Source organism: Microtus pennsylvanicus, chromosome 13 (genome assembly GCF_037038515.1).
Source record: "Microtus pennsylvanicus isolate mMicPen1 chromosome 13, mMicPen1.hap1, whole genome shotgun sequence".
NCBI lineage: Eukaryota > Metazoa > Chordata > Mammalia > Rodentia > Cricetidae > Microtus > Microtus pennsylvanicus.
In genome coordinates this window covers 51,303,884-51,331,672 of record NC_134591.1, presented here as the reverse complement: position 1 = coordinate 51,331,672, position 27,789 = coordinate 51,303,884, and the positions used below count along the sequence as shown (strand labels likewise).

The 27,789-nt window shown below is 52.1% G+C and overlaps 2 protein-coding genes across 6 annotated transcripts; both read left to right on the top strand.

The window, feature by feature from the left end:
• The first annotated feature begins 400 nt into the window (after positions 1-400).
• On the top strand, positions 401-20,229 carry Ipo13 (importin 13). 2 transcript variants are annotated; one of them, XM_075946543.1, is made up of 20 exons: positions 401-1,324; positions 3,031-3,767; positions 9,480-9,620; positions 9,723-9,864; positions 9,967-10,133; positions 10,336-10,456; positions 10,543-10,690; positions 11,062-11,243; positions 11,317-11,343; positions 11,540-11,674; positions 11,837-11,980; positions 13,289-13,369; positions 13,845-13,982; positions 14,150-14,246; positions 16,903-16,955; positions 19,061-19,127; positions 19,211-19,269; positions 19,398-19,487; positions 19,794-19,975; positions 20,065-20,229. In XM_075946543.1, exons 1-20 carry the CDS (start codon positions 1,241-1,243, stop codon positions 20,159-20,161), a joined length of 2,892 nt encoding a protein of 963 aa, XP_075802658.1. In that variant the 5' UTR covers positions 401-1,240; the 3' UTR covers positions 20,162-20,229. The 2 variants fall into 2 exon arrangements, with proteins under 2 accessions (XP_075802658.1, XP_075802659.1); XM_075946544.1 differs by lacking the exon at positions 20,065-20,229 and having other exon boundaries at positions 587-1,324; positions 19,874-19,969.
• Positions 20,230-23,017: 2,788 nt separating this feature from the next.
• Dph2 (diphthamide biosynthesis 2) lies at positions 23,018-26,389 on the top strand. Of its 4 annotated transcripts, none has more exons than XM_075946545.1 (6): positions 23,018-23,341; positions 23,583-23,695; positions 23,954-24,177; positions 24,378-25,061; positions 25,157-25,333; positions 25,413-26,389. In XM_075946545.1, exons 1-6 carry the CDS (start codon positions 23,195-23,197, stop codon positions 25,535-25,537), a joined length of 1,470 nt encoding a protein of 489 aa, XP_075802660.1. In that variant the 5' UTR covers positions 23,018-23,194; the 3' UTR covers positions 25,538-26,389. The 4 variants fall into 4 exon arrangements, with proteins under 4 accessions (XP_075802660.1, XP_075802661.1, XP_075802662.1 ...); XM_075946546.1 differs by having other exon boundaries at positions 23,033-23,116; XM_075946547.1 differs by lacking the exon at positions 23,954-24,177 and having other exon boundaries at positions 23,099-23,116.
• Positions 26,390-27,789: the final 1,400 nt, after the last annotated feature.

The window sequence follows — 27,789 nt, the reverse complement described above, 5'->3', positions numbered from 1 at the left end:
GGAAACCAAGTAATCCCTATCTCTTCTCTTCAATGGAGGGTGCTGATGGTTCACCAACACAACCAGTCCCAGTCCCCTGGGCCGGACCATGTCCTTGCAGTGAGCACCGCTAGAACTTGACCCTCTCCCCTCCATTCTCCAGCCCTGGCTTCCAACTCCTTCCACAGGTCCTAAGTCTTCGCAGGAGTTGCACTCCTGGGCACTGTAACTGAACAAGACGGTCCTCCTTGGTAGGCCGGAATAGGTTAGGGTTCTGCAGGACCTCAACCCACGTGCTCCGAGCCTCCCTCGTCAGGCACCGCCTTCCTGCCCAACAAAAACTACATTTCCCAGGGTGCATAGAGGCGGGTCCTTGCTTCGGGTAGGGGCCCCTGGCGGTGCGCCGTTCCGTCGCCTGTTCGGGGGCGCGCGGGCTGGCACGAGGACAGAGCCAAAGACCCGGAATGAGTTTCCGCGTAGTTCCGCTGGGCCGTGCCTGGATGTGCTTGGTCGTGCCGGGCCAGGACAGGCGTGGGTGGGGGCCTGAGTTAGTGGTACTGGGGTCAGGCGCTCGGGACAGCCCGCGCCTTGCTGAGGTCTCCGCCCCGTCCCGGCCGGGCCGGCCTGTCTGTCAGTCACTGGGGCGGAGGCAGCGACCATAGCGGGGCCAGACCCGGGAGGCGAACGGATCGCGGGCCAGACCAACGGAGAGGTCCTAGCTCAGCCCCTCAACTCCACCGACTCTGCCCCAGACTCGCGAAACTGCAACCCCGCGCTTCCTTGGACGCCTCTGTATCCCGCGAAGGGTTCTCTCCCGGGTGATCTCCCAGCCCCTTGACCTCATAGCATCTAGGAGCTCACCCAGACTAGGGTGTTGTGGGTACAGGCCGTTGACCCTGTGACCCCTCACGGGCCAGGGCCTCGGTTTCCCCTTTAGGCCTCCCTCCCCTATGACTTCTAATTCAAGGGACAGAGCCGTGACCTCCCGCTAGGACCCTTGCCTGGGAGCGCCTCACTGACGCCTCCCTTTTGGGAGCCACCTCAGTGGGTCCTCTCGGAAGAGCACATCTTTTGACCTCTGCAAGCCCCCCCACAACGCCAAACGAGGTGGGGAGGCCTCGGCAGCCATGCCCGCCCTGGGCATCCCCTCATCCCGCCACTTTCTGGGTATTCAAGCCGGGGTCTAGCAGGGGGCCAACAGCCAAAGGGCTGGGGCAAGAGACAGATCAGGGTCCACCTCCCTGCCAGGCAGGGAGCAAAGATGGAGCGGCGGGAGGAGCAGCTGGGGGCTGCAGGGGCTGGAGCAGCACCAGCCTTGGACTTCACTGTGGAGAACGTGGAGAAGGTATGAGGGCCTCGGGGTGGGCACGCCAGTGACAGAGCAGAAGTTCTGGGGACTGACACTAATGCCAGAGCTCAGGCCTGGGCTCAGTGCCCGCTGGGATGATGCCCCTAGAGCACCTGGTATTTACCGTCTCTCGGCAGGCTTGGATAGCAGTGTTGCAGTGCCTAATGGGCTATTTTTGGCTTTCTGTGGACACAGTCCCCTTTCGGACAGATACTCTGGGGTCTTAGGTTGTTCCCTTCAGGGTGCTGATTGCTTAGACCTATAGCCAAATTGGCTCCTGTCCAGCTCCAGGAGAAAGGCAGGAGCATAGTGCTGGAGGAAGCCAGGAACTCACAACACCTGCCACTCAGCCATTCCCTCCCCCTTTTAGAAACCACACTGATGCCGAACCATCCCGGACCTGACTCACTTTGTTCAGTCAAAGGCTCCCAAAAATATCTGGAACTAAAAGCACCTGCATTATGTTTTCATTCATCTTCAGAAAAGGGTCTTTTACTTATTGAATGGAAGTCAAACCAATCCTGGGCAGGCAGGAGTGTCTGGCTCTCTTGTGCCGGATCCAAGGGGCTTGGCTCTGCTGGCAACTTAACAGGCCCTTCCTTAATTTACCTGCCTCCTCCCAGACTTCTCCATTGCCCAGGCCATCTTTTTTGATTCTGTGCTTCTCCCAGCAGCCTGGCATGCAGGAATGCGCACGCACACAAACCTAGGATGAACAGAGAGCTAGGGATACCTTGATGGACAACAAGGGGCACTTGTAGAAACTCATTTGTTATTCCTGAGCCCTGTTTCCCCTAACAAATGTTGAGAATGCATCCTTTCTGTTTCTGTTTTGTGTTTCCTTTTGCATCCCTGATGGCTCAACAAGGGGCAATAGCCATAAATGGATTTCAGGGGTTATAGATAAGGTTAATGGATGGAGTCCATTTAGGGAACCTAGCCCTTGGGGCTGGGCAGTGTTGGCATGGCGGCACATGGTTCCATATGCTACCAGGGAGATGAGCCATTGTTTTCTTACTACATGAGGTCCCGCTGGAGTTGGGGCCCTGGGGATTCTGCTCCTGACAGCTCCTGGGTAGGCACTTGCTCGGGCTGCTTCTGGCCAAGGCTTCTCTGCATCATCTGATTGGAGGCTTACATGTGCTCTGTGAAGATGCTCTCGCCCTGCCCTCCCTTCCAGTGAATCTCTATTCCAGGGCTCCCTGGCCTGAAGCAGCCCTTCTCAGATTGCACATTGGCTTTAGTGCCGGCCTCCGGAGTGACCTCGGGATGATCCTGGGGAGCAAGTGGAATTTGCTAGTTGGAGTCAGTGGGAGCAGCTGTGTCTGAAAGGGCCAGCCCCCCCTCAGGCTATTCTATACTTGTCTCAAGCTTACATTTACCCCTATGGAGCCATTCCTTCCTCCTAGGCCTTGCCCTCACATACCTCCCAATGGGAAGAGCCCAGCCCCCACCTTTTCCGCTTTCCCGTGGAGAGCCCCTCTCAGAACCCATTTGTACTATAAGATGAAGATATAATAGAACATGGGACAGATTCAGGCTCTCAAGAGGTCAGCTGAACCCAAGCTCTCCCTTCCTGCTCACTCCCTCTCCCCGCAGTCAGGGAGAGGCAGCATCTTGCAGAACCAAGTCACACCCTCTGTTCTGGGCTCTGGCAGGGTCCAGAGTAGCCAGCACCTGTTCAGTCCTGTGCTGTCCTGCAGGCGCTGCACCAGCTCTACTACGACCCCAATATTGAGAACAAGAACCTGGCTCAGAAGTGGCTGATGCAGGCCCAGGTATCTCCACAGGCCTGGCATTTCAGCTGGCAGCTCCTACAGCCGGACAAGGTGCCCGAGATCCAGTACTTTGGGGCCAGTGCCTTGCACATCAAGATCTCTCGCTATTGGAGTGACATCCCCACTGACCAGTATGAAAGCCTAAAGGCACAGCTCTTCACCCAGATTACCCGCTTTGCCAGTGGCTCCAAAATTGTGCTGACGCGGTTGTGTGTGGCACTGGCCTCCCTGGCTCTCAGCATGATGCCTGACGCTTGGCCGTGTGCCGTGGCAGATATGGTTCGACTCTTCCAGGCTGAGGACTCTCCGGTGGATAGCCAGGGCCGTTGTCTGGCTCTGCTAGAGCTGCTAACGGTACTGCCTGAGGAATTCCAGACCAGCCGCTTGCCCCAGTACCGCAAAGGTCTGGTGCGGACCAGCCTGGCTGTGGAGTGTGGGGCTGTCTTTCCGCTGCTAGAGCAACTACTCCAACAGCCCAGCTCGCCCAGCTGTGTGCGGCAGAAGGTGCTCAAGTGCTTCTCCAGCTGGGTGCAGCTGGAAGTCCCCCTGCAGGACTGTGAGGCGCTCATCCAGGCTGCCTTCGCTGCTCTCCAGGACTCAGAGCTCTTTGACAGCAGCGTGGAGGCCATCGTCAATGCCATCTCCCAGCCTGATGCCCAAAGGTGAGTTTGGCTCTGGCTTCCCAGAGAGGGACAGCCCCACCCGTCTAGCGAGCGTTAATGGAGTGTCTGTCATCCTGATCCTATACTGGAGACAGAAACAAGGATGCAAGTGAGACACAGTCCCTGGTCCTCATGGTTGAGAAAGCGAGGCAGACATTAAACAACTAATTATCTGGTAGACTGCTAAAATATTTGCCTCCTGTCTTCCCCTCAGCCAGTCACTAAGTCCTGGCTGTTCTGCTCCCGATCATATTGCAGATCTATTATTTTCAGTTTCTGCTGCCACCCCAGCCCCAGCTGTCATCATTCCCAGATTGTAGCAGAGCTTTCTTACCAGTCTCCTGCTTTTCCTTGTCATCCCGACAGCCAGAGTTACCTCCTGAAAATGAGGGTCTACTCTTTCCATTCCGACCAGTGGCTTTCTCTGTGTCTAACTCCTAAAGATGCGTGCACAGCGAGGCACACACCAACATCATCTCATGCCGCTCTCCTGCCTTCCTATGCTTCCATCTGGCTCTTCTGCTCCCTGCAGCCCCTGGGCAAGCACATCACCTCCACTGCAACTTCAATTTTCTCTCTCTCCCAAGAAAAGTACCCAGGGATTCTTCAGATCAAGCTTGGGCTTCTCTACTGTAGTGGGGTGGGTTTTTTTGTTTTTGTTGTTGTTGCCATTGGGTTTTTTGTGTGTTTGTTTTTTGTTTTGTTTTTAGAGACAGGGTTTCTCTGTAGCTTTGGAACCTGTCCTGGCACTCGCCTCTGTAGACCAGGTTGGCCTCGAACTCAGAGAGGTCCGCCTCCCTCTGCCTCCTGAGTACCACAACAGGCACAAAACCCCAGAGTGGACTGTGCCACCGCACATTTAAAGACCAGAAAGAAGGAGAAAGGAGTGAGGTTTGCATTTGTCAAAAATCCGTCAGGGCCTTGCTGTGTTGGGCTCTGTGCTGAGCCCCCGGAACACACAGGTGAAGGCTTTAACTCATGTCAGCTGCCCACAGGCTGGTGAGCACGAGTTCGAACGGCGGGAGCAGTTGCTCTAGGAACCCAGGGGGGCACTTAGCTCAGTCTGGGGTGTACGGAAGCCTGCCCAGAGGCAGTGATAAACCAGGCTGAACTCGGATGTAGTCAGATGCAGTTGATGGATTTGGGAAGAACATCCAGACAGATGGAAGCACCCAAGCTAAGTGAAGGATGTGAAGGGATTAGTGGTGGCTTGTATCATTAGGCATCCGAGAGCTGGGCTGAAAGGCCAGACTTGTAGGAGGACCAGGTTCAAATCCTTCAGGACCTTGTCAGCCATGCTTGAGAATTTTTTTTTTTTTTAATCCTGGGACTGGTTTAAAGTTACTAAAGGATTTTACATGGAGAAAATGGTTTGTTAAGATTCTTTTGGGTGTAAGTTGGGCTGGAAAGAACAAGACTGAAAACCTGAGCCTAATGCTTCAAAGATAGGGTTTTGGAATTCCTGGGTAGACATGGAGGAGAACACCACTGAAAGCTGCGTGGGGGAGTGGCTCAAGCTTTGGCAACAGCCTTGGCCGAGTTTGAATTTCAGAGTTGGTTTACTAATGTGAGACCTTGGGTGAAAGCACTTCTGAGCATTAAAGGAGGCAGTCATACCAGACCTAAGGAGAAGTGGTAGTGCTGGGGCATTGTAGTGTGCCCAGGGCCAGCCTTGGGTATTCAGTAAAGAGGATTCCAGTTCCTTGAGAGGCGGCAGCTCTTTTGTGTCTTTTACTCCGGGGAGGAGATCAGCAGTACCCATTAGTACATATATGCTGTGCATACACCACGTGCTTTAAATTAGGAGCTGCAGGTATGATGTTTTTGTCCATCTCCCATTTGTGATTAGGTTTAATGGTAGCCTTGTTTTCTTTTTTTAAAGAGAGAAACAGAAAGCTACTGCTAAACTGATTAAAGCTGTTTGCTTTTAGAATTGGTGGTAAGAAGTAGAAACTGTTAGAAGCAGTGGGCTGGAGCTCCCACACAAGTACACAAGTACAGTGTTGTGAAGCACTGCCCTTTAAGTTCTAAAGTCTGTAGATAGAGCAAGGGCTCAGTAGGAGAGTGCTTGCCGAACATGTATAAGCCTCGAGGCTCAATCCCACCACTAAAGAGAAAAGAAAATAATAAGTTTTGGCCGAAAACATTTTGGTTTAAAGGTTAAATAAGAGAGCATGAGATGTTTAGTGTGGTTCCCATGTACTCCATAATATTGCGTGTATGTGCTAATATTTGCGGTTATCTTTGCAGGGGCAATTAGTAAGATACCCCTGGGTCCCTAGCATAAGGTGGACACCAAGTCTCAAGTCAGAGCTCTTGTGACAGCATGAGGCTCAAGTGCTGAATGGGCTTAGGTGGCGGCTGAGGAAATTATCAGGGCAAGGACCAGGGTGATGGAGGGTATCCTTGGATACATCTAAGTTTACCCACCCAGACTGTCTCAAGAGCTTTAGCAAGTAATTGATGCCCCTTCTCTTCTGAACAAATGAGCAAGCAAGGGGCCAGTGAGAGAACCCATAGCCTCCTGGGCGCCCATTGGTTGCAGCCCCTTGGTTGCTTAGCAACTCTTCCCATTTTCTCAGCTCTGCTCCCAGAGCTCTAATTGTAGGTCTGGGCTGAGCTCAGTGTGAGCGGCAGCCAAGACATCCCCAACAGCTCTGCTCCAGCTGCAGGAGCTGACCATCTAGAGCCAGGCCTCTTGGATACAACCTTCACCGTGGTCCTAAAGATTCCCCTAACAAGTCTAGATACCTCTGAGGCCTCAGACTTGTTCTGTTTGCTCAGAGGTCTCCAGCATTGTGTGGTAGAAAATCTACACAGGCAAATTCACTATGGGTGGGCTACAACAAGCCAGGAGTTGGCCCTGGGGACCTGCTCTGTCCAGGCTAGTTTGCTATATTTAGGTTAAGAAAGTCACCTTGGGTGACCGATTCCTGGGTAATCCGGACTCTGCCTTCCCTGGGTGTTCCAATATTAGCCTTCCCTCCAGCCCAGCTTGCACTGGTTCATCGTTTTTTTCTGTTCCTCTACACTTGCTCCTGCTTTCTGGTTCTCTCCTTTGAATTTTCCCCCTGAAATACATTTTTGTTTGTTTATTTTTCAAGACAGGGTTTCTCTGTGTAGCCGTCACTGTCCTGGAACTAGCTCTTAAAGACCAGGCTGGCCTTGAACTCTCAGAGAGTACCTCTGCCTCTGATTAAGAGTGCTGGGATTAAAGGTGTGCATCACCACTGCCCAGCTTGAAATACATTTTTAATACTGGAATACCTTCTCATAGAGAATGGGGTAGGGACAGAGAAGTGAACTGGATGGGGTGTTGGGCTCTCGTCATGAGGTCTGGGGCTACAAACCCAGATTGGCATAGATCCTTCGCAGGAAATTGTGTTTGGGCTTGGAAAGGGAAGCAGACCTATAGCAGTTTAAGACTGTCTCAGTCTAATCTGTGTCTAAGTTCCTGTTTGACCTTGAGCAGTACTCTGGGCCCTTCTAGGCTGTGTTGTCCTTGCTCTATCCTATTTGAGGCTCAGATAAAACCTACTAAGAGCCTTCACTGCCTACCTTCTGTCTGCTTGAACTGGCAGGTAGAGGATACAGCAGAGATGCTGTGGAGACAGCCTCCATCTCAGCTGCTAGGGAGCTTATGGGTCATAGCCTTGGCCCTGACCCTGACTCTGTGCTAGAGCCTGGCCTGAAGGTACCCATTGTCTGATGGTGCAGCCTGTGTCAGGATCCTGAGACTGAAGCTATCCCAGCTGTCTCCAGGCGATACCCCCTGGGGCTGTCTCTGAACTGGGGTGGATGGCTTTTACTAGCAGAATATAGAATGGGGGTATAGAAAAGGAAGTCGACATTCCTGGTCTGGGTGCCCCCTTATGTCCTTTCATCTTCTCACTAAGGTCCAGATAGTGTTGCCTAGCAACTTGCCTAGGCCAAATCCAGATAACATGGACCTTCAATCCTCCTTCCTGCCATATATAAATTACTACTGGTTAACATCAGAGAGCTCCCAAGCACCTGACCTTCTCTTAGAAGATGGCTTCCTCTGCTTCATCCTGTCCCCACAGAGTGGATGGAGTTACTGTCGTCCCCATCCCCCTTCCCCTTGTGTCCTGGCTCTCACTGCCTGTCCTGTCTATGCTCCAGGACTCTGACTTGGACATTATATTTCTCTCTGCACTTTCTTCCTGATCAGCTCTTACTGACTCGTGTATCTTTAGTTACCAGCTGGAGACTCCCAAATCTGTGTCTTGCTCTTCCCTCTCTACTGGGCATCGGAGTTTTACGTCCTGTTCTTTCTAAGCACTTCTACTTGCACATCTTGTCTAACGCAGGACTTCACCTCTTGTTAAGGCGTCCTGTGCCTTCTCTATGTCTCAGTAATTCCAAGCTGTACTTACTTGGAGAGCTATCTTTTGTAATCAGCCAGTTATTACATACTGTCCATTTTACCTGTTAGCCCTAAGTGCATCATCTTATTCGCTCTGATCCTCCTGCCACCAGACACAGGAGCTGGGACTTGGCAGCAGCTAGTGGGAACTGATGCCCTGTGACATTCCAAAGTCCTCTTTATTGGTGTTCTGACATGACCACCCTTGTCCAGTGTCTCCTGACACTGACTATTCCTTTCTGGATTCACAATAACCAAGTACCACAAATGGACGGCTTGAATGACAGAAATGGCTTGACGGTTGTGGCAGCTAAAGTCTGAAAGCAAGGTGTCAGCAGGACTATGCTTCTTCTGGAACCTGCCGAAGACTTCTTCCCCGCCGCCTCCTGCCTGGTGGTTGGCTGGCAGCTGCCAGCAAGGTGTCAGCAGGACTGTGCTTCCTCTGGAACCTGCCGAAGACTTCCTCCCCGCCGCCTCCTGCCTGGCGGTTGGCTGGCAGCTGTATAGTCCTTGGCTTGCAGCTGCCAGCTCCGGGGCTTGCCTTTCCCTTCCCTTGGCATTGTCCCATGATGTCTCTCATCACGTGGCTGTCTTATAAGGACACAAGTCATACTGGATTAGGAGCACAACAATCTATCTGCAACAATGCTTAGGACCATGCTTTCAGGTACTGGGGGGGGATAGGTTGCCAACATCATGTGTTTGTGTATGTGCACAACAGCCTTGGTGTTGTTCCTAAGGAGTTGTGGACCTTGTATTTTGAGACAGGACCTCTCACTGGCCAGAGCTTACCAAATAGGCTAGGCCGTCGGGCCACCAAGGCTCTGGAGCCCTCATGTCTGTCTCCCCAGTACTGGCAGCACAAATACACCCAACTTTTTGGCATAGGTTATGGGGATCAAATTCATGTCCTCGTGATTGTATGATATGAACTATCTCCCCAACCCTTCAACATATCTTTTTAGGAGATGTACATTTCAACCTATAACAGTCTGCCCCCTGAGCCTCCAAAATTCATGTCACTCTCATGCGAAATGCATTCTCTTTATCCTGATTCCCTCCGAGCGTTAACCCATCCCAGCATCGGCTTCCAGTCCTGCTGCAGGAAGTCCTTCAATATGCTTCTCGGACTTTCTTGTGCCTCATGCCCAGAGCTCTCCCAAAGATCTCTGACCTAATGTTCTCAGCATGAGCAGCATCAAAGGGGCCTTGGCCTCTTTTTGGTAGGAAGGCTTTGGTGGAAGGCTGGGAAATTGTGCCCTTCTCTCAAAACTGGTGGGGTTGGGCAGACGACTCTGATGGGTCACCTTACCTCATGCCTCTAGGTATGTGAACACACTCCTGAGACTCATTCCGCTGGTTCTGGGACTGCAGGAACAACTGCGACAGGCAGTTCAGAATGGGGACATGGAGACCTCCCATGGCATCTGTCGCATTGCTGTGGCCCTGGGCGAGAATCACTCTCGGTAGGGAGTGGGCACTGCTGGTGGGATGGCAGGGCCTATTGAAGGTTAAAGTTATGGACCCTCATTGAGGAGGTACAATGAGCTAACTCTTCCCCGTCCCAGGGCCTTGCTAGATCAAGTAGAGCACTGGCAGAGCTTCCTGGCACTCGTCAACATGATCATGTTCTGCACGGGCATTCCTGGCCACTATCCTGTCAATGAAACCACCAGCTCCCTCACTCTCACCTTCTGGTACACGCTGCAGGTATGTCTGTGTGACTGTCAGTTGGCCTGAGCCTTCATGAAGCTGGATCATGCTTCTGTAGTTGCTGGGAAAGTGGCTAACTGTCTTTCCTGGCTCTCTCAGGATGACATTCTGTCCTTTGAGGCAGAGAAGCAGGCTGTGTACCAGCAGGTGTACCGGCCAGTCTACTTCCAACTGGTGGATGTGCTTTTGCACAAGGCCCAGTTCCCTCCCGATGAGGAATACGGATTCTGGTCCTCAGATGAAAAGGAGCAGTTCCGAATTTACAGGTGATGCTAGCAGGCCAACCCTCACTCTAAACAGTCTTAAATGATGAAATAAGGGAAGAGGCAATCAGCCAGGCTTACTGACTTCTGGGTGCTCCTTTCTATAGTCTTTAGGCAATTTTGCAGGGATATAAGGGTCCATGGGTAGGTTCCTGGCTTATGTTAAAGATCCAAGCAGTATAAAAGGCCTTCATCTGCTTTTCAGGGTGGACATCTCAGACACGCTCATGTATGTCTATGAGATGCTGGGGTCTGAGCTGCTTAGCAACCTCTATGACAAGTTGGGCCGTTTGCTCACGAGCTCAGAAGAGTCCTACTCCTGGCAGGTAACTCCCAAACCTGATTCCCTCTGCCTGCCGTCACTTGTTACACCCTCCTCCTAAGTCAAGCCAGTGGTACCTTCTTTCCCCAGCACACAGAGGCCCTGCTTTATGGCTTCCAATCCATCGCAGAGACCATCGATGTCAACTACTCTGATGTGGTGCCTGGGCTCATTGGCCTCATCCCACGGATCAGCATCAGCAATGTGCAGCTGGCAGATACTGTCATGTTCACCATTGGTGAGACCTGGCATTCATCCATGACTGCATTCCTAGAGCTACAGCACCCATCCCTAACTAAGCATGGCTGGCCTGCGGGGTCCTTCCTCACACAGTCAGCACTGCAGCCCGCTAACTGTCCTGGCAAGTCTTTTCTACAGTGCTCTGAGCTGCATCTCAGTGCTGCTAGTTTGCTGTTATTAGTGGAGCAGCAGTGCTAGGCCTCCGTTGAGTGATCCCTTTCTGCTTTTGAGCATTGAGGCTCATGTTTGAGATCAATGCCTATATGCCTACATGACCCTGTGAGCACTCTGGATATACTGAGGCTGTAGCTCAACCATTCCGAAAGCCTTGCCTGCCTCAGAGAGCCTTCTCTTTTCCTTTTCATCCAGGAGCCCTGTCTGAATGGTTGGCTGACCACCCCGTCATGATCAACAATGTTCTGCCCCTTGTGCTGCATGCCCTAGGCAATCCTGAGCTGTCTGTCTCCTCTGTGTCTACCCTCAAAAAGATCTGCCGGGAGTGCAAATACGACCTGCCACCCTATGCTGCCAATATTGTAGCTGTCTCCCAGGTATGTGGTGCCCCAGGTGGTGCAAGCCTCGGAGTGCCCTGCTCCACACTGATATGTTATTCTCTGTCCCCAGGATGTGCTGATGAAGCAGATCCACAAGGTACGGCTCAAGCTTTGTAGAGGGCTCCTTGGATATTTGGTGGGAAATTGCTTACCCCTAAATCCTGCTTTTTACCTTCTCTTCCCAACTCACCTCTTAGTCTTTGTTCTTATAATCCTCCCCAAGAGGTTCATTCTCCTTTCTACTCACAAGCAGATGTGGTCAGAATGGACCATCCCTGTTTTCTGCCCCACAGACAAGCCAGTGCATGTGGCTAATGCAGGCACTGGGCTTCCTGCTGTCAGCCCTGCAGGTGGAAGAGATCCTTAAGAACCTGCACTCACTCATCTCCCCCTACATCCAACAACTGGAGAAGCTGGCAGAAGAGATAGTGAGTGAGCTCTGGGGACCTGGGGCAGCACTGGGACTCGGGGGCTTCCTCTGTGCACATCGGGGTGGAGATGTTGGAACTGGCACTCAGGGCTGGTGGTGAGTGATCTGGCCCCTAGGCTGGAGCTCAGAGGTCTAGAGCTTGATTTGATTCTCCCCATAGCCTAATCCCTCCAACAAGCTGGCCATTGTCCACATCTTGGGGCTTCTTTCCAATCTCTTCACCACACTGGATGTCAGTCATCATGAAGATGATCATGAAGGCCCTGAGCTCCGGAAACTGCCAGTGCCACAGGGACCCAACCCAGTAGGTGACATTGTCTTTGCCACTCCCTCCTCCTTTCCTTGTGGGATTGTCTACCACTCTCCAACCCTGTAGATAATGTTGGCGTTGCTTCCTGACCCTGCAGAGGTTATGCATTTGGTCCTTTGACCTTCCACTTTATATGTGGCCAAGTTATTGCCTCCCTCATCCTGTAGATGATGTTTTCCTTGTCCTCAGCTCAGCTGGGGTGATGGCATTGAGGTTTATTTACCCCCACTGTGAGGGACACTAACCTTATCTTTTGATCCCTTTGAGCTGTATTATGAGCGTGTTCAGCCCTGTCTCCTTAGGGCCTCCTGCCTTAGCGTTCACTGTCTCCCGCAGGCACTCGGTTGCCCGCCGTTGAGAGGAGATGCACAGAAACAGATTGTTGCTGGGCAGGGTGATGAGTGCTGTGGGTTTGGGATGACCTCTTTGCTTTTTTGTTTTCGTTTTTCTTTTGAGACAGGGTCTTGCTAAGAAGCCCTAGTGGTCTGGAACTTGCTATGTAGACAAGACCGGCCCTGAGTCAGAGATCCTCCTGCCTCTGCCTCTGCCTCCCATGTGCTTGGCTCAAAGGTGTTTGTAATTGGACGGTTTTGCTTTTGTGCTGTCAGAGATTGAACATAGGGCTCTGTACTCTGTGCATGCTAGGCAAACACTCTGGCACCAAGCTACATCTCCAGCCCTTTAGGTGATCTTTTACAAGCTGTCTGATCTGGGACAAGTCTCAGTTTCCCTCTCAAAGGGGTCTGGCCTCTGCTCAGCTCCACACCTTAGCTTCATTTCCCATATGGGCTCTAGGCCAAGCCTGGGCCCCATCATCCCGCAGAGCCCCCCTTTTCTTCTGTGGCAGTCATCATCCTGCCTTCCCTATCTCCCAGGACCTCAGCCTGCTCTCTGCTCTGCCATAAGCTGCCCGTATCTACGCATCCCTTGGGGCTCCCTGCCCCACGCCTATTTGGGTGAGACAGCATCTCTTCCTCCTCAGGGGCCAGCCCATTACTTTGTTTTTTTCTGAGCAGAAATGAACAGAGAGTGAGTTTTGTTATATTTGCAAAGCTATTTTAATTTTATCAAGAGCTTAGGACGTTTCTGCTTTGCAGTTCTGAGTCTTCCTCTGAAAGGACTTACAGTTCAAAATATTCTCCTTCATTGCTGGGGGGTTAAGCACACCATTTCTTGCTCCCACGGGTCCTATGTTTCACCATCTCAATGTGCAGTCGAGGGTGATGGGTTGAGCCCTTTGCCTCGAGCCAGGTCCTCGGGTAGGCGGCCGCAGTGGTGCCTCACTCCTCCCTGTGTCCTTAGGTGGTGGTAGTGCTACAACAAGTCTTCCAGCTCATCCAGAAGGTGCTGAGCAAGTGGCTGAACGATGCCCAGGTGGTCGAGGTGAGCCCTGACCCTCTCTGCTCCTGGGCCGATTTTGGCCGAAAGTGCCAGAGTAAAGGATTTGCTGCAACACTGGCACAAAAGGAAACGTCTTTTGGGAAGGCACCCCTGCCCTGCCGCCACCCCAGACTCACAGAAGTGCTGGGTGAAACGAGAGCGACCTTAGGGCCAAGTAGCAGGTGCCCCATTGTAGCACCAGAGGCCTGGCTCTGCCTCGTCCTTTTGAGTTGAGATTTCAGTTGTTCTTACTGTCCCCTGAAAGGAAATGGTAGCGACGTAAGTAACAGGAGTTAAGTGACAAAGTTCGAGCCTGTGCTCCTCTGTAGAGAGTCCTTTGCCCCTTCTTTTCAGATTGAGGAATAGATTGTTTACCTTGCTTGGTTTGCAGGGCTTGAGCAGACTTCTGGGTAAGGGTCCTTTCTTAGGCCTCCCTCCCATGACCTGCTGACGAGGGTCTCTTTTCTTTCTTCCTCAGGCAGTGTGTGCCATCTTTGAGAAGTCTGTGAAGACACTGCTCGATGACTTTGCCCCCATGGTGCCACAGCTCTGTGAGATGCTGGGTCGGATGTACAGCACCATTCCCCAGGCCTCTGCCCTTGACCTCACTCGGCAGGTAGGTCTTCTGCTTTAGGCAGTTGGTGCTCCGGATATCACCCTACTCAGAGGTCTGGCCCTGGGTGGGTGGTGTCAGATGGCTGCCATGGCTGGGGTCCCCGCCTGTGTTCCAGGGGTGTTGCTCTGCCCTGGTGAGGCTGACCAGCCCTCCCTGCTTTGTTGTAGCTGGTCCACATCTTCGCTCATGAGCCTGCCCACTTTCCCCCAATCGAGGCCCTCTTCCTGCTGGCCACCTCCGTCACACTCACGCTCTTCCAGCAAGGTAAGTGCCAACCAGGGTGACTGCTGCCGCCGCCACTACCACCGCCTCTGCTTCCTCCACCGGGGAGCCAAAGCTACCCACTCTGTTCTCCATCCCCCTGGTCGCACGTGGGACTTGATGGGAAATGGGGGATGAAGCACCGCACAATTGTTACCTATAAGTAGTTGGTTCTCTGGGCTTGAGGTGGATAAGATGGTGAATGGTGTTTTTACAGCCTGCCTGTGCTCCAGGCCAGCCTGGGTACTGGGGAAGCTGGGCTCAGACTCTGAGGGACTTGGGGCACTAGTCTGGCTCATTGCCTTCGGGATATAATAAGAAGTTGGAGAAGCATGGGCTATGAAACCAGGGAGACCTAGAATCTAAGCTCATCACCACCAAGCTAGTTGTGTGACCTTGGGCAAGTCACTTGCCTCCGCTGAGCCTCCTTTCCATATCATTTCAGGCATTCTAGTTCCTATGGCCTGGCTTGGGCTTCTGTATATGAGGAATGTTGATTCCTTTTCCCATGTCAAAATTTAGTCCCTTCTGAGCCCAAAGTCCCTTTGATGGTGGGTCCAAATCCTTCTTTCTGTGGCCCTCTGCCTGAGAGAGTTGGAAACTGGTTTCCTCTCTGATCCAGGTTCTGCCCTGGTACAGAAGCAATGCTATTCCTCAGCCCCCTAAGCCTGGCGTGGATTTGAGCTTTCAGGCCAACTAGAGGTTCATCCAGAGCACAGGGTACTCCTAGCTCATATTGTTATGACTGGTTCTTTGTGGACCATGGAGCAGACCAGAGTGGGAAGAAACCTGGTGTGACTGTCCTCAACTCCACCTTTTCCACTGCTTGTACCCCTTTTCTGGATGAGTCCCAGTGATCTTGAATCTGTTCAACCCTCAGTGGGTCCACTCCTCCTCACCTTCCATGAGCCCCTCCTCAGTTTAGGCTCAGCCTCACCTGAATTAACTCCATAAACACCTGCCCCATCTCCAATACATCCAACATGTAGCAGTCACACTGCACTGCACAAAATAGTAATATGGTCTCATTTCCTCTCTGGCCTAAAACCCTCAAATGCTGACCCTTGCCCTCAGGTTATTGTCACGTTCCCATATGACCAAACTCTGGTGTATCTCTAATGTTCTCTCGTGAAGGGAAAGGGAGCAGTCCAGCCACACCCACATGCCTTGCCCCTCCAATTGAAAAGTGCTCACCTTGCTGGGTAAGCGCTCACTCTCTCATGCCTTAGGTAGGAAGCAGGCATTACTCCTCAGACAAGTGACTCTGAGGCACAGCTGGGTCCTTGTAGCTGTGTGCCACCCTGCACCACACTGACACTGCAAATGAGCACAGGCCATGAAATGAATAACCTCCAAATGTCTAGTCTCTCTTCCTAGACCGAGCCCCCTAGGGGCAGGATTGCATCTCTGCTATATCACCTGTGTCCAGAACGAGGCCAGGCTCAGACACTGTTGAATCAAGGAGGGTTCCTTGCCCCCAGAACCTTTCTTCCATACTATCTGGCCCAAGCGGGAAGGGAACTGCACACTGAACACTCTTCTACAGTGGGACCCAGGCATATAGCCCATTGGACCTTTCCAGGACCCAAGAAGTGCAGATTTCAGAGATAAGAAGATCAGCCTTAAGTAGTAGCTCCTGGTAGCCTGCAGAAGGAAGTGAGGAAGACATTACATATTCCAGGAGGGGAAATAACATCTGTGGCTTACACAAGGTCACACAGCTGCTCAGTGGTGTCTCAGGCAGGAGCTGCAGGCTCATGCCTATCAAAGCTGAGGCACGGATGGCCAGCATCATTACCTGTCGGGGTTGTTGGTTGTCTTGTTGGGCAGCATGGTCCCCATACCTGTTTTGTTGTCCCAGTTCAGGCTTCCTCAAGCTCTGCCTTCCCAGTGGGTCTTGGGGTAGCATAATGACTGGTTCTCCCTTTTCTTGGTATGTCCAGCACTGGGAGCTGTCCTCAGCCCTGAGTTTGGCTGTTTCCCATGTGGAGAAACTTTGCTGGGATGGAGCAAAGTCATGACCTTATGATGCAGTTTACCCCCCTGGCCCTACCAATGATGACTGACCAGCCTCATAGCACCCAGGGCCCTGCCTTTCCCAAATAAGAGTTCTTTAGTTGAAGCAAACTGAACAAAATGCTTCCCATGGCCAGACCAAGAGCTCTAAGACCATCAGACTGAAGGAGACACTTACTCTGGCTCTCATGCCCTGTACTTCCCAGGGCCTTTAGCCAAGCCTTAAAATGAGTTGCCATGGACCAACCCACAGCCAGCTCTGCTCTCCCCTAAGATGGCTGTGATGGGGAAGTATATGCCAAGAAGCAGTGTAGGGCTACCCCAGACCACCAGAGCCGCAGCATGTTTCCTCAGCCCTGTGGAATCTAGAAGTGTCTGAGCACCGAGGGATTGCTGGGGGGACTGGGAAGTAGGTGGAAGGCCCCTGGGGGAGCTGGGGCAGGCCCGTCCTTCACTTTGCCGTCTCTTTCTGTTGGGCTTCTCCCAGTTCATGGTTTTTGTATGTTTTGTTTCTTTATCTTGCTTCCTGCTGCTCATGTGCCCCCATGCTGTCTCCTACAGGCTCTCAGTCCCACATAACTATATGAGGTTGAGTTGCTGTTTGTATAATTTTTTCTTAAGTTCCATCTTTATTATATTTTAGGGCCCAGGGACCATCCTGATATTGTTGATTCATTTATGCAACTCCTGGCACAGGTGTGTTTTAGTTTTATTCATTCACGTTCTGTTCTCTCTCTTTCTCTTTCTCTTATGTTGAAATTCAATTTAAGCCTATTTTTAGCTTTCTGTTGACAAATTTTTTTTTCTGTTCAGTTGAATAGAGTTTCTTCATCTGTTTCCGTGGAAGTTGACAACCCAACATCCCCCTTTAGTGCCCCTTTGCCTCAACTAGCTCAGTCACCTACAAAGACCAGAGAGAGGCTGGTCCTGAAGGGAGGGACTGGGAGAGGAGGGGGTGGTGACTGTACCCAGCAGTTCCTGTGTGGCTGCCTTACCCAGAAACGTCAAGGGTAGGACTGAAGTTCGGGGCCTGGGCTTCACTGTCCCCGTGCTCCCGCCGGGGACTGCATGCCTAAGTGCTCCCAGTGCTCCCAGGAGGTAGCTGGGAGCAGCTCCGAAGAACAGAGCTCAAGGCAAATGTGCAGCCCAGAGTCCATTTGGTGGAGAGAATGTGGGGCTGCTGGTAGTGGGGTGCAGGCTCTACTGTGAGACCTCAATAGAATGTGTTTGTGCCTGGGGTGTGCTTAAGTGTGTTGACCTTATTATGTATGTTTGGAGTTTGGGTATGGAAGGGAGCGGAGGTCATGTGCGGTGAGTAGGACGCACGTCGTGCTGAGCATTGAGACATGTGAAACTGGCGTGACATGTGAGGAGGGTGGCCTCTGCACTGTAGGTGTGTTGATTGTGATGTTAGACCGTGGATGGACACTGAACATGAATATGGGTTGTGTGTGTGTGTGTGTGTGTGTTTGCTCGGGTGAAGTGAGTTTTTAATGGAAATAATGTTGTGAGTTGTTACCATGCCGACACTGAATGAGCATGGCAGGCAGATGTGTGCCAGGCTATGGGTGGATGGAGGTAGTGTGATGGGTTCCATGTTGGAGGATCCCATGGATTGGAGTAAATGGGGCCCTCGCTTGCTTTTCCCATATTCGCTGAGTTTGAGGTAAAGCTGTACGCTGACAGACTGAGCGCATACAGTAGGTGTGGCTCTTGCTCCCCTGGAGCCTACAGTTTCACGGGGACACGAGAAGTGAAGAATAAGGGTGTGCTGACCCTGGGTGGGTATGTGTGTGGGGACCTGTGACGGTGTACTTTGGCAAGGAGGTTTTATGAGTGTGTTTGTGGGTGTGTTGGGATGGTGTACGTGGGAGAGGGCTATGAGTGTGTGCATTTTTGGGATGTGTGGGGTTGGGTGTGTAATTAATGAGAGTGTGGTAAGTGCAGACTAGTGAACGTGAGGGTGTGTAAGTATGACAGAGGTATGTAAGGAGGGCATTTCAAGTCGGGGTACATGTAGGGGTGTTTGCACTTGGATAAACATGGGGGCAGAAGGTGTGTGAGGGGTTGGGAAGGTCTCTGTGGTGTGCGCTGGGGACGTCACTGGAGAACAGCAGTGTTTAAGGACTGCTGGAGCTGTGCCGAACGTCTTCTGTGACTCAAGGATGTGACAACCGTGGCTGGTAGCACTTGGGGCAGGCCATCTGCCCCCATCCCTCCATCTGCTACCCCATGGCAGCACTGGCTCCTAGGGTGGGGATGGTTGAGCAGACCTGGACAGAGTATCCTGGAGGAGAGAAGGGAGGCGGGATCTAGATCTACTTTTCCTCTTCTTGAGGAGGAGCTGGGAGAACGAGAGGAATTGGGGTTGGGGCCGTGCTGGACTGGGGCTTTATGTCCAATTGTTATCTCTTCTTCTTGCTACCCTGCTCACAAACCCAAGGATCCTCCACTTCCTGTGATTCAAAACACAGTTACTACTGGCCACCTGGAGCCTTTGGGAGGGGAGAGGGGAGGGTTTTTGCTTAGGGACTGATTTGGGATCTAAATACTCTACATTAATGGTCCCCACCCACAGCTTCTCCCATCCCCTGGCATTTGGGTACACCTACATGTATATTCCGCATCCTGGGGGCAGCTTCTCACTTGACTGAACTCTGGGGTAACGTGAGTTCCCAGAGATGTCTGGGTGGCATCCAGTACATGTGATGTGTGAAGTTAGGAGCTCGGGTGGCAGGTGAGTGGCGGGGATGATCCTTGGAGTTGCCTGGAGCTGGGCTTACCAGCTCCACCTTCTGCAGGCTTTGAAGCGGAAGCCAGATTTGTTCCTGTGTGAGCGATTGGATGTCAAAGCTGTGTTCCAGTGTGGTAAGTGGGGCCAAGTGGAGAGTTGGGCTTGGGCTCCCCTGCATCTGTAGGCCCCATCTGATATACCTCCACCTCTCCCACAGCTGTGCTGGCCCTCAAGTTCCCTGAGGCACCTACTGTCAAGGCCTCCTGTGGCTTCTTTGTGAGTCCAATGCTAACCCTTGGCCCCTGTGACCCTAGGACTCAGGGGTTGGAGGTGTGGTGTCCAGATCTTGTCCCCAGGGAGAGGTGGGAAGGAGATGGGGCTCACAGGCCTCTCATCTTCTGCAGACTGAGCTCCTGCCTCGGTGTGGGGAAATAGAGTCTGTGGGGAAAGTGGTACAGGAAGATGGCCGTATGCTGCTCATAGCAGTTCTGGAGGTGAGCTGGAGTAAGTGGTGGGCTGGTATGTGGGGAGACCTTCACTGTTGAAGCAGCTGGTATTGTTGGGGTGTGGGGCCAGGTCTTTGGTTTCCTAAGCTCTCTGATTCTGTCTCTCCCGCAATTAAATATCTGAATGTTGGGGTTGCTGTGAGGGTCTGTGATGATCTGTGACGATCTGGCTCTCAGAAGACAGTGCCTACTTAAAGAGCTTGGCGGCGGACGTATCCCAGAGAGCCTGCAATATGCCTAAGACTCCTTGCTATAGGGGAGAAAGGCTATGTACTGAGAACCCCTCTTTCTTAGGCCATTGGGGGCCAGGCCTCCCGCAGCCTCATGGACTGCTTTGCCGATATCCTGTTCGCCCTGAACAAACACTGCTTTAGCCTCCTGAGCGTATGGATCAAGGAGGCACTACAGCCACCTGGTTTCCCATCTGCCCGTCTCAGCCCTGAGCAGAAGGACACTTTCAGCCAGCAGATCCTTCGGTGAGCGGAGCTGGTATGGGCCTGAGCTTGGGTCTGGAGGTGATGGTGTTGGTGGGCAATGCTAACGTGCTCTCCCTTCCCTCCTCCAGTGAGCGAGTGAACAAGAGACGAGTGAAGGAGATGGTGAAGGAATTTACACTGCTGTGCCGGGGACTACATGGCACAGACTACACAGCTGACTACTGAGGGACACCTGTGTCCCACTCACCCCTTCTCACCCCTTCCTGTTCCCAAAGAGTAAACCTGCACCCTCACTGCTGCCTGCGTCCTTTCTGCTTCCACCTTCACCTAAATGGACCCCAGCCTGATGGGAGAATCGAAGAATGCTTGGACCCAGGCCTTGGTTAACAAAATAGGGCTGGCCGGGTGGTGGTGGCGCACGCCTTTAATCCCTGCACCTGGGAGGCAGAGGCAGGTGGATCTCTGAGTTCGAGGCCAGCCTGGTCTACAAGGGCTAGTTCCAGGACAGGCACCAAATCTACAGAGAAACCTTATTTCGAAAAACAAAAACAAAACAAACAAACAAACAAAAAACCCAAAAAAAAAACCCCAAAACTCTCTAAGTTCGAGACCAGTCTGTCTATAGAATGAGTTACAGGATAGCCAGAGGTAAAAAGTGAGAGAGATCTGTCTCAAAAAACAAACAAAAACAAAAGAGTGGTAGGACACTTAGGTCCTAGGGTGGGGACACCTAGCTCCCAGAGTTGTTGCTTAGCCTGGAACCAAATACTGTCCCTTCTCCCAGGGTGAGAGGGTACATCAGCATCAGCAACCCATACACACTCCTGTTAGATTCATGTACACATTTAATCAGCAATGCTGAGTACTAAGACCCTGGTTCTACCCCAAACTAAGTCTGACCCCTTTCATAGCTACTGTACACAGTGGAGAAAGTTACATTTCTGATGAGAAAATATGGGCCTTCAGGATCCACGTGGAGTGTGGGAAGAAATGGAGTGGAAATTTATTTCCAGACTTTATTTCTATTTGCATTTATTTACGTTTATTTTTATTTTGGAGGAAAATAGTTTGAGTACATTGCAAGAGGACAGAGCACTGGGTCATAACTCGTGATCACCTGCAGCCTGATAAGGTGTTTTAGAACACCTGAATTTGTACATGGTCAAGGGGGCTGTACAAAGTGTGTGTGTGTGTAGGGGGGGTGCAGCTGGAAGGCCTTTCAGTCCTTACAGAGGACTGTTACCTAACCTAGTATTGCTTGTGAACCCAACTCTGCCCTCTCAGGACTGCTAATGCAGGCTTATCAGGACCATGGACAGCGCCCAGCAGCTGGGCTTCCTCCTTTATTTTCTGAGCTAAAGTTGGGTCTGGCCTGCCCCAGACTTGTCAGTAAAACCTGAAGAGCAGAGCTGAGTTTTCCTCACTCCCGTCTGTGATATTGGAGTTCATTTGGTGGGAGAACCTCAGCCTACTCCTCTGCTCTTTTCCTGGCTTTTGTATTGATTCTGCCCTTTTTCATTCCTTGTTTTCCTGAGCCAACTAGCATCTGTCTCAAACGCTATCTCCTTTATCATCCCAGTCCTCAGTTCCAGTTTTTGAAAATCTTAGGTATTGCTTATATTGGTTAATGAGTAAAGAAACTGGCTTGGCCTGATAGGGTAGAACAGAGTTAGGCAGGGAGAACTGAACTGAATGCTGGGAGGAAGAAGGCAGAGTGAGAGACACCATGTAGCCCCGCTGGAGACAGACGCTGGAACTTTAGCTGGTAAGCTACAGCCAGTGGCGATACATAAATTAATAGAAATGGGTTAAATTTTAGTCAATAAGAAGTCAGGACTAATGGGCCAAGCAGTGATTTAATTAATTTGGTTTCTGTGTAATTTTAAGTCTAAGCTAGCCAGGTGATCAGGAACCAACAAGTGGCCTCCCTCCTCCAACATAGGTGTATATATGCCTGAATATATGTCTGTACCACATGAGTGTAGCTACCTGCAGGTATTAGAAGAGGGGTCACCTAGAACTGGAGTAACAAGCGGTTATGAGCCACCACGTGGGTACTGGTGAATGAACCTAGTACTCTGCAAGAAGAGCAAATGCTCTTAGCCACTGAGCCATTTCACCACCCCCCTCCCCAGCCCCATCCTTACAGTACTGATTTCTCATCTCCCCTGGCGGATACAGAGATGGGCCACATGTTTTCAGTCCTCTTATCCCACTACATGCTAAGAGCCCTCCCTCCTCATGATAAAGTAGTGTGTAAGGTAGGTAAGTGTAGGGTCTAGGGCAGGGGATGTAGCTCAGCAGCAGCCCTCTGCCTAGCGTGCACAAGGTCTCGGGTTAAGATCCAAGGAGGTGAGGAGAGAATAAATGTGGGGTCTACAGCCCAGTTTCTGGTTTTGATGCTGATTATCCCACTGTCCTACTGTTTCTTGTTAGTTACTTCAGATCTGTTCCATTAAGTTGGGATGATTCTCGCTCCTAAGAATGTAGTGCCTAATGATTTTAGCAAAGGGCTCTGTGTTTGATTGACAGATTTGAAGATAGCGGGTATAGTTATAATTTGACCCTTGGGACAGTCCTTCAGCAGACAAGGTAAAGGGCATAAAGACATTGATTCCTACAATGTGTGGCAGTAAGTGCCCTCCCACAAATATTCAATCCAAGCAGTGGGCACCTATTTGGAAATTATGCCGAACAGAGAGACCCAGCTTTGTTTACACAGCAAGACCCTGTCTCAAATTATGGGGTCTGTGAGATGGCTTGGAGGATTAGGAAGCTTGCAGCCAAATCTGAAGACCTGAGTTGGATCTTCAAGAACCCTTGCTCTCACCGTATGTACATGCACACATACACAAATGTTAAAAACAAATTTCATTGCACATGAGATACTTAATGTGACCGGCAGATAGGACCTGCTCACACTGAATTAGTGATTTAGGAAGCTGAAGTTCCACAGGGCACCAGCAGGCTGACCTGAAGGTACCCGGAAAGAAGCTGTAGCCTGTGGAACTACAACACCCACAAGGCTTCGCGGCACTTCCGATTGGTCCTGAGTACAAGGGTGGTGATTGGTTCTCTGTGGGCACTCCTTGAACCCGGAAGTAATCTCAGTAGGTCCATGTGTAGTGGAGAACCGGGAGTTTGGAAGCGTTGGACGTGAATCCTGGGGCCCGTGAACAGGTTGGTCCCAAGCCACAAACAAAACTGCTGTGACTTCGAGGGGCGCAGCTGCGTCTCGCCCCACTCAACCTGTGCCCCATGGAGTCTACGTTCAGCAGCCCCGCGGAGACGGCCCTACAGCGGGAGGCCGGCGTCCCAGGACTGCTCACTCCTCCCGAAGACCTTGACCGAGTGTATGAGCTGGAGCGAGTCACAAAATTTGTCTGCGACTTAGGGTGTCAGCGGGTGAGGGCCAACTTAGAAAGCTAGGGTTGGCTCCCCTCTGGGGATGGCTTGCTGGGATTGGGATTTTGGATGCTATGTGGGTTGAGGAAATCGGAGTCCGCCCGCGTCGAACGGACCACCCGCCACTCCGTGGGGCCGAGTGTCCCTCTGGAAGTAGGGGTTTTGAAACTTGAGTGTCTCTTTTACAGACGCTCTTGGTGGAGAAGTGAACCGTTGCTGACTTTATGATTTGTGCTTACAGGTGGCACTACAGTTCCCTGACCAGTTACTGGGAGACGCTGCAGCAGTGGCTGCACGGCTGGAGGAAGTCACGGGATCTAAGATGTTCATTTTGGGAGACACGGCTTATGGCAGGTGTGAACTCGTGCTGGGAGTCAGTGGTCGGGTCTGAAGATCTAGGCCCCGTGGGGTTTTCTTGCTGACAGGATCTGCCTCCAGTGACTGTGTTTGAATGATGATGAGAAGCTCCTAGTGCCGGCGTCCCTCCGTGACAGTGAATACCTAACATGTTACCACTTTATCCAATGGCCACATTTCCCTTTGATGAAAGCCCCTTTCCAGGCAGGGAGGCCTCTCACCAGTGCTCTCTCTCTCTCCCCCCGCCCCCTGCAGCTGCTGTGTGGATGTTCTGGGTGCTGAGCAGGCTGGAGCACAAGCCCTTGTCCATTTTGGTCCTGCCTGCTTAAGCCCCCCTGCCCGTCTGCTGCCCATCACCTTCGTCCTTGGTCAGCGCTCTGTTGCCTTAGAGCTCTGTGCAAAGGCCTTTGAAGCCCAGAACCCAGATCCCACAGCCCCGGTAGTACTGCTGAGCGAGCCAGCTTGTGCCCACGCCCTAGGTGAGAAATTATACCTGTGAGGGAAGGAGGGGTAAATGCGTGGCTGCATGCCTTAATTTCCCCTATGAAACGCACTTGCATAGAGCTCTTGATAGCAGCTTGGCCTCGCTTGTACTTTAGGGTCACATTTAGTCTCCTGGGGATGAGGCATCTTCTGCTGTGCTGGACTTCAACTCTCATGCCACCCCCTTCTCTTTCAGAGGCTTTGGCCGCTCTCCTGCGCCCAAAGTATCAAGATCTGCTCATCTCCAGTCCAGCTCTGCCCCTGCCAGTGGGGTCCCCAAGTTCACAGCCTGAGCCTCTTGAACGTTTTGGACGACGCTTCCCCCTGAGCCCAGGAAAGTGTCTGGAAGAATACGGTGCCTTCTATGTGGGGGGCTCTCAAGCTAGCTCTGACCCTATACTTGATCCAGACCTGAGCAGACTGCTCTTGGGATGGACACCAGGACGACCCTTCATTTCCTGCTGTCCAGACACAGGACAGACACAGGACCAGGGTGCCCAGGCTGGGCGGCTAAGAGCTCGAAGACTGTATCTTGTAGAGCGGGCCAGAGACGCCCGTGTAGTAGGGCTGCTGGCAGGCACATTAGGTGTAGCTCAACACCGCGAGGCCCTGGCACACTTGCGGAAGCTGACTGAGGCTGCTGGGAAACGGAGCTACGTATTGGCCCTGGGGAGGCCCACACCTGCCAAGCTTGCCAACTTCCCTGAGATGGACGTCTTTGTGCTTTTGGCCTGTCCTCTGGGAGCCCTAGCCCCCCAACCTTCAGGTGGCTTCTTGCGGCCTGTATTGATGCCATGTGAACTGGAGGCTGCCTGTAACCCTGCCTGGCCACCGCCAGGCCTGGCTCCCCACCTCACACATTATGCGGAGCTGTTGCCCGGTGAGTGGCTGGGGGAGAGGGGGCACATCTTGGCTTGAAAGTTGGGGCTTGGAGTTGAAGGACCAGGATAGCTATCCTCTCTCCTTCCTTCTCAGGTTCCCCCTTCCATGTGCCACTCCCACCACCTGAGTCAGAGCTGTGGGACACCCCAGATGTATCCCTCATTTCTGGGGAGCTCCGAGCACCACCTTCGTGGAAATTGCCACGTGACACTGGGTGCTCTGCCCTAGCTCAAAGGCCACAACTGGATCTGGCTGAGAGCAGCCCTGCAGGTAAGCATGCGAGTGCCTGCCCCCTGCTAGGGTCCTGTCCAGGTCCAGCCCACACAGCTTGTTCTCATTCCCTCTACAGCTTCGTTCCTCAGTTCCCGGAGCTGGCAGGGGCTGGAGCCCCGCCTGGGCCAGACACCAGTGAAAGAAGCCGTCCGCGGAAGACGGGGTATTGCCATTGCCTATGAGGATGAGGGAAGCAGCTGATGCCATGCGGGGCCAGTGTCATAGAGTGACAAATCGGCTGAACCAGCGTCTCCTCCTCTACAATGATACTTGAAGGAACCTGGACAGAGGGAATGCCAGTGGCTTCTCCCTGAGGGCCTATCTAGCCTGTCCTGGCACTGGCTCGGCATGCCTCGGTGCAATAAACGCCTGCTTGGTGGGGAAAAAAGGTTCAGGCCTTTCCTGGGCCTATCTGTCAGCAGCCTGGGACTGTGGCTGACCCCAGTTCCTGGTGTGCAGTATAGTTCTGCCCTTGTTCAGGGGCAGGAGTTGGATGATCCACACCCGGGTTCTTCCCCTCAGCACTGTTGAGGGCAGGGACAGGAGATGATCCACACCCGGGTTCTTCCCCTCAGCACTGTTGAGGGCAGGGACAGGAGAGGATCCACACCAGGATTCTTCCCCTCAGCACTGTTGAGGGCAGGGGCAGGAGAGGATCCACACCAGGATTCTTCCCCTCAGCACTGGTGGCTTTCTAGGCAGAGTGGTTCTACTGCGGAGGCCATTCTGTAAATGGTGGGATGTTTAGCTTTAGCAAAAGCACCTCCCCCCAGGTATGACAACCCAAATGATCTCCATGTAACTGTTTCTAATTGAGAACCACTGGTCTAGACCCCTACTGTCCAAGACAGTGTTCATGAGACACATGACTTCTGCAGTTCTAAAGTGGATGAAACCTGTTTCTCAGTTCCACTGATGATAGTTCAGGCACTCGCATGGCAGTGTGGGACAGTTCTGTCACAGCACAAAGCTCCGCAGGACAGTGCTGGCTATGCTGACTCAGACTTGTCTCTGGGAGACACCAAGAAAACTGAAATAAACTGAATCCTCCTCCTCTTGCTTCTCTTTATTCACCAAACACATCTCAGTTCTACACAATTCCTGTGGGTGGGTACAGGAGTTACATATGTGACCAGGTTCCTGTCCTCGGAGTGTGGTTGGGAAGAAATAGTGACCCCGTGAATTAGAATTGTATGTGAAGAAGGGAGCCCTGGGGACAACTGGACCTCAGCAGATTCAAGAGGCATCCCATGTAGGGGTGTCCTGAGCTGGATCTTGAAGAGACAAAAAAATATTGTCAGAATAATTGAAGTGGAAAAGCACATTGGGCCTAAACAGACCAGTCAACATGGTGGGTACTTCAACCAAAGTGTCGTTGCTGGGGCTGGAGGTGTAGCTTGGTAGTGTGCTTGTCTAAGTTGTAGGTCCTAGGGTTTAATTCCCCAGCACTGGAGTGTGTGTCTGTTTGTCTGTCTGTGGTTATTTAATCCCAGAAGAAAACAAAACTTACCTACTCATTGTCCACATTACCCAGGACTCTTAAATTGGCTCTGTCCAGATCATGTAGTGTCCAGGCTAAGGATAAAGGCAGAGCTGTAAAGTGACGTGGGAACTGGGTTCGAGTGAGCACCACTCATGTATTCTGCCACGTTCTGAGGACCCACCTGTATGCCAGGTGCTAGAAACACAGTACAACCAAGCATGGTGCTTCCACCTCCTGGGGAGGATGGACAGACAAACAAAACAGAATGTAGTACCTCAAGTGGTGATTAAGAATTATGGGAAAACAAAACTATGAAAGAGAAAGGGTTGTTTAAGGGAGTTAGGGGTTGGAATGTTACACAGAATGGGTAAGGAAGGCCTGGAAGGTGAGCAAAGACTGGAAACTAGAGAGTGGGGCACATGAACCTAGAAACGGGGTGAACAAAATGCAAGAGGGAGGGGTATCACTGACCGAAATAGCTAGGAGACTAGATGCCGCAGAATGTGTTAGGGGCCTGGGAGCAGAGCTTTGCGTACCATAGGAGACTAAGAATTGTCTCCTGTTCCCAGTGAAATAGGAACCACGGGACATTTGAGCAGGAGAATGACACGTCCTTGAAAGCCACACCTGGACGCCACGGGAGCTCACAGCTTGCACTCCACCCTGCCTCTGGGTTAGGAAAGGCAACCTATAAAAATGACCTCTGTCTGACCACTAGGTGTTAGCTAGGCAGTGCGAAAGCCTCCTTCAAGCAGAGGGAACAATCTAGAGCTTTCCTACAACTAGGTAGGACTAGAAAAGACCGGAAGGATCTGCAGGGGTTGGAGAATAAACCGTGAGTCCAGTGGGCAGGTAGGGAACAAGCAGCCCAAGTGTAGAGCCGCACCTGGCGCGCAGAGCGCGGCGTAAGACTACAACTACCACAGTGCTCAGCGGCACAACGTCTACCGCGGCCTGACCGCAGCCAGCC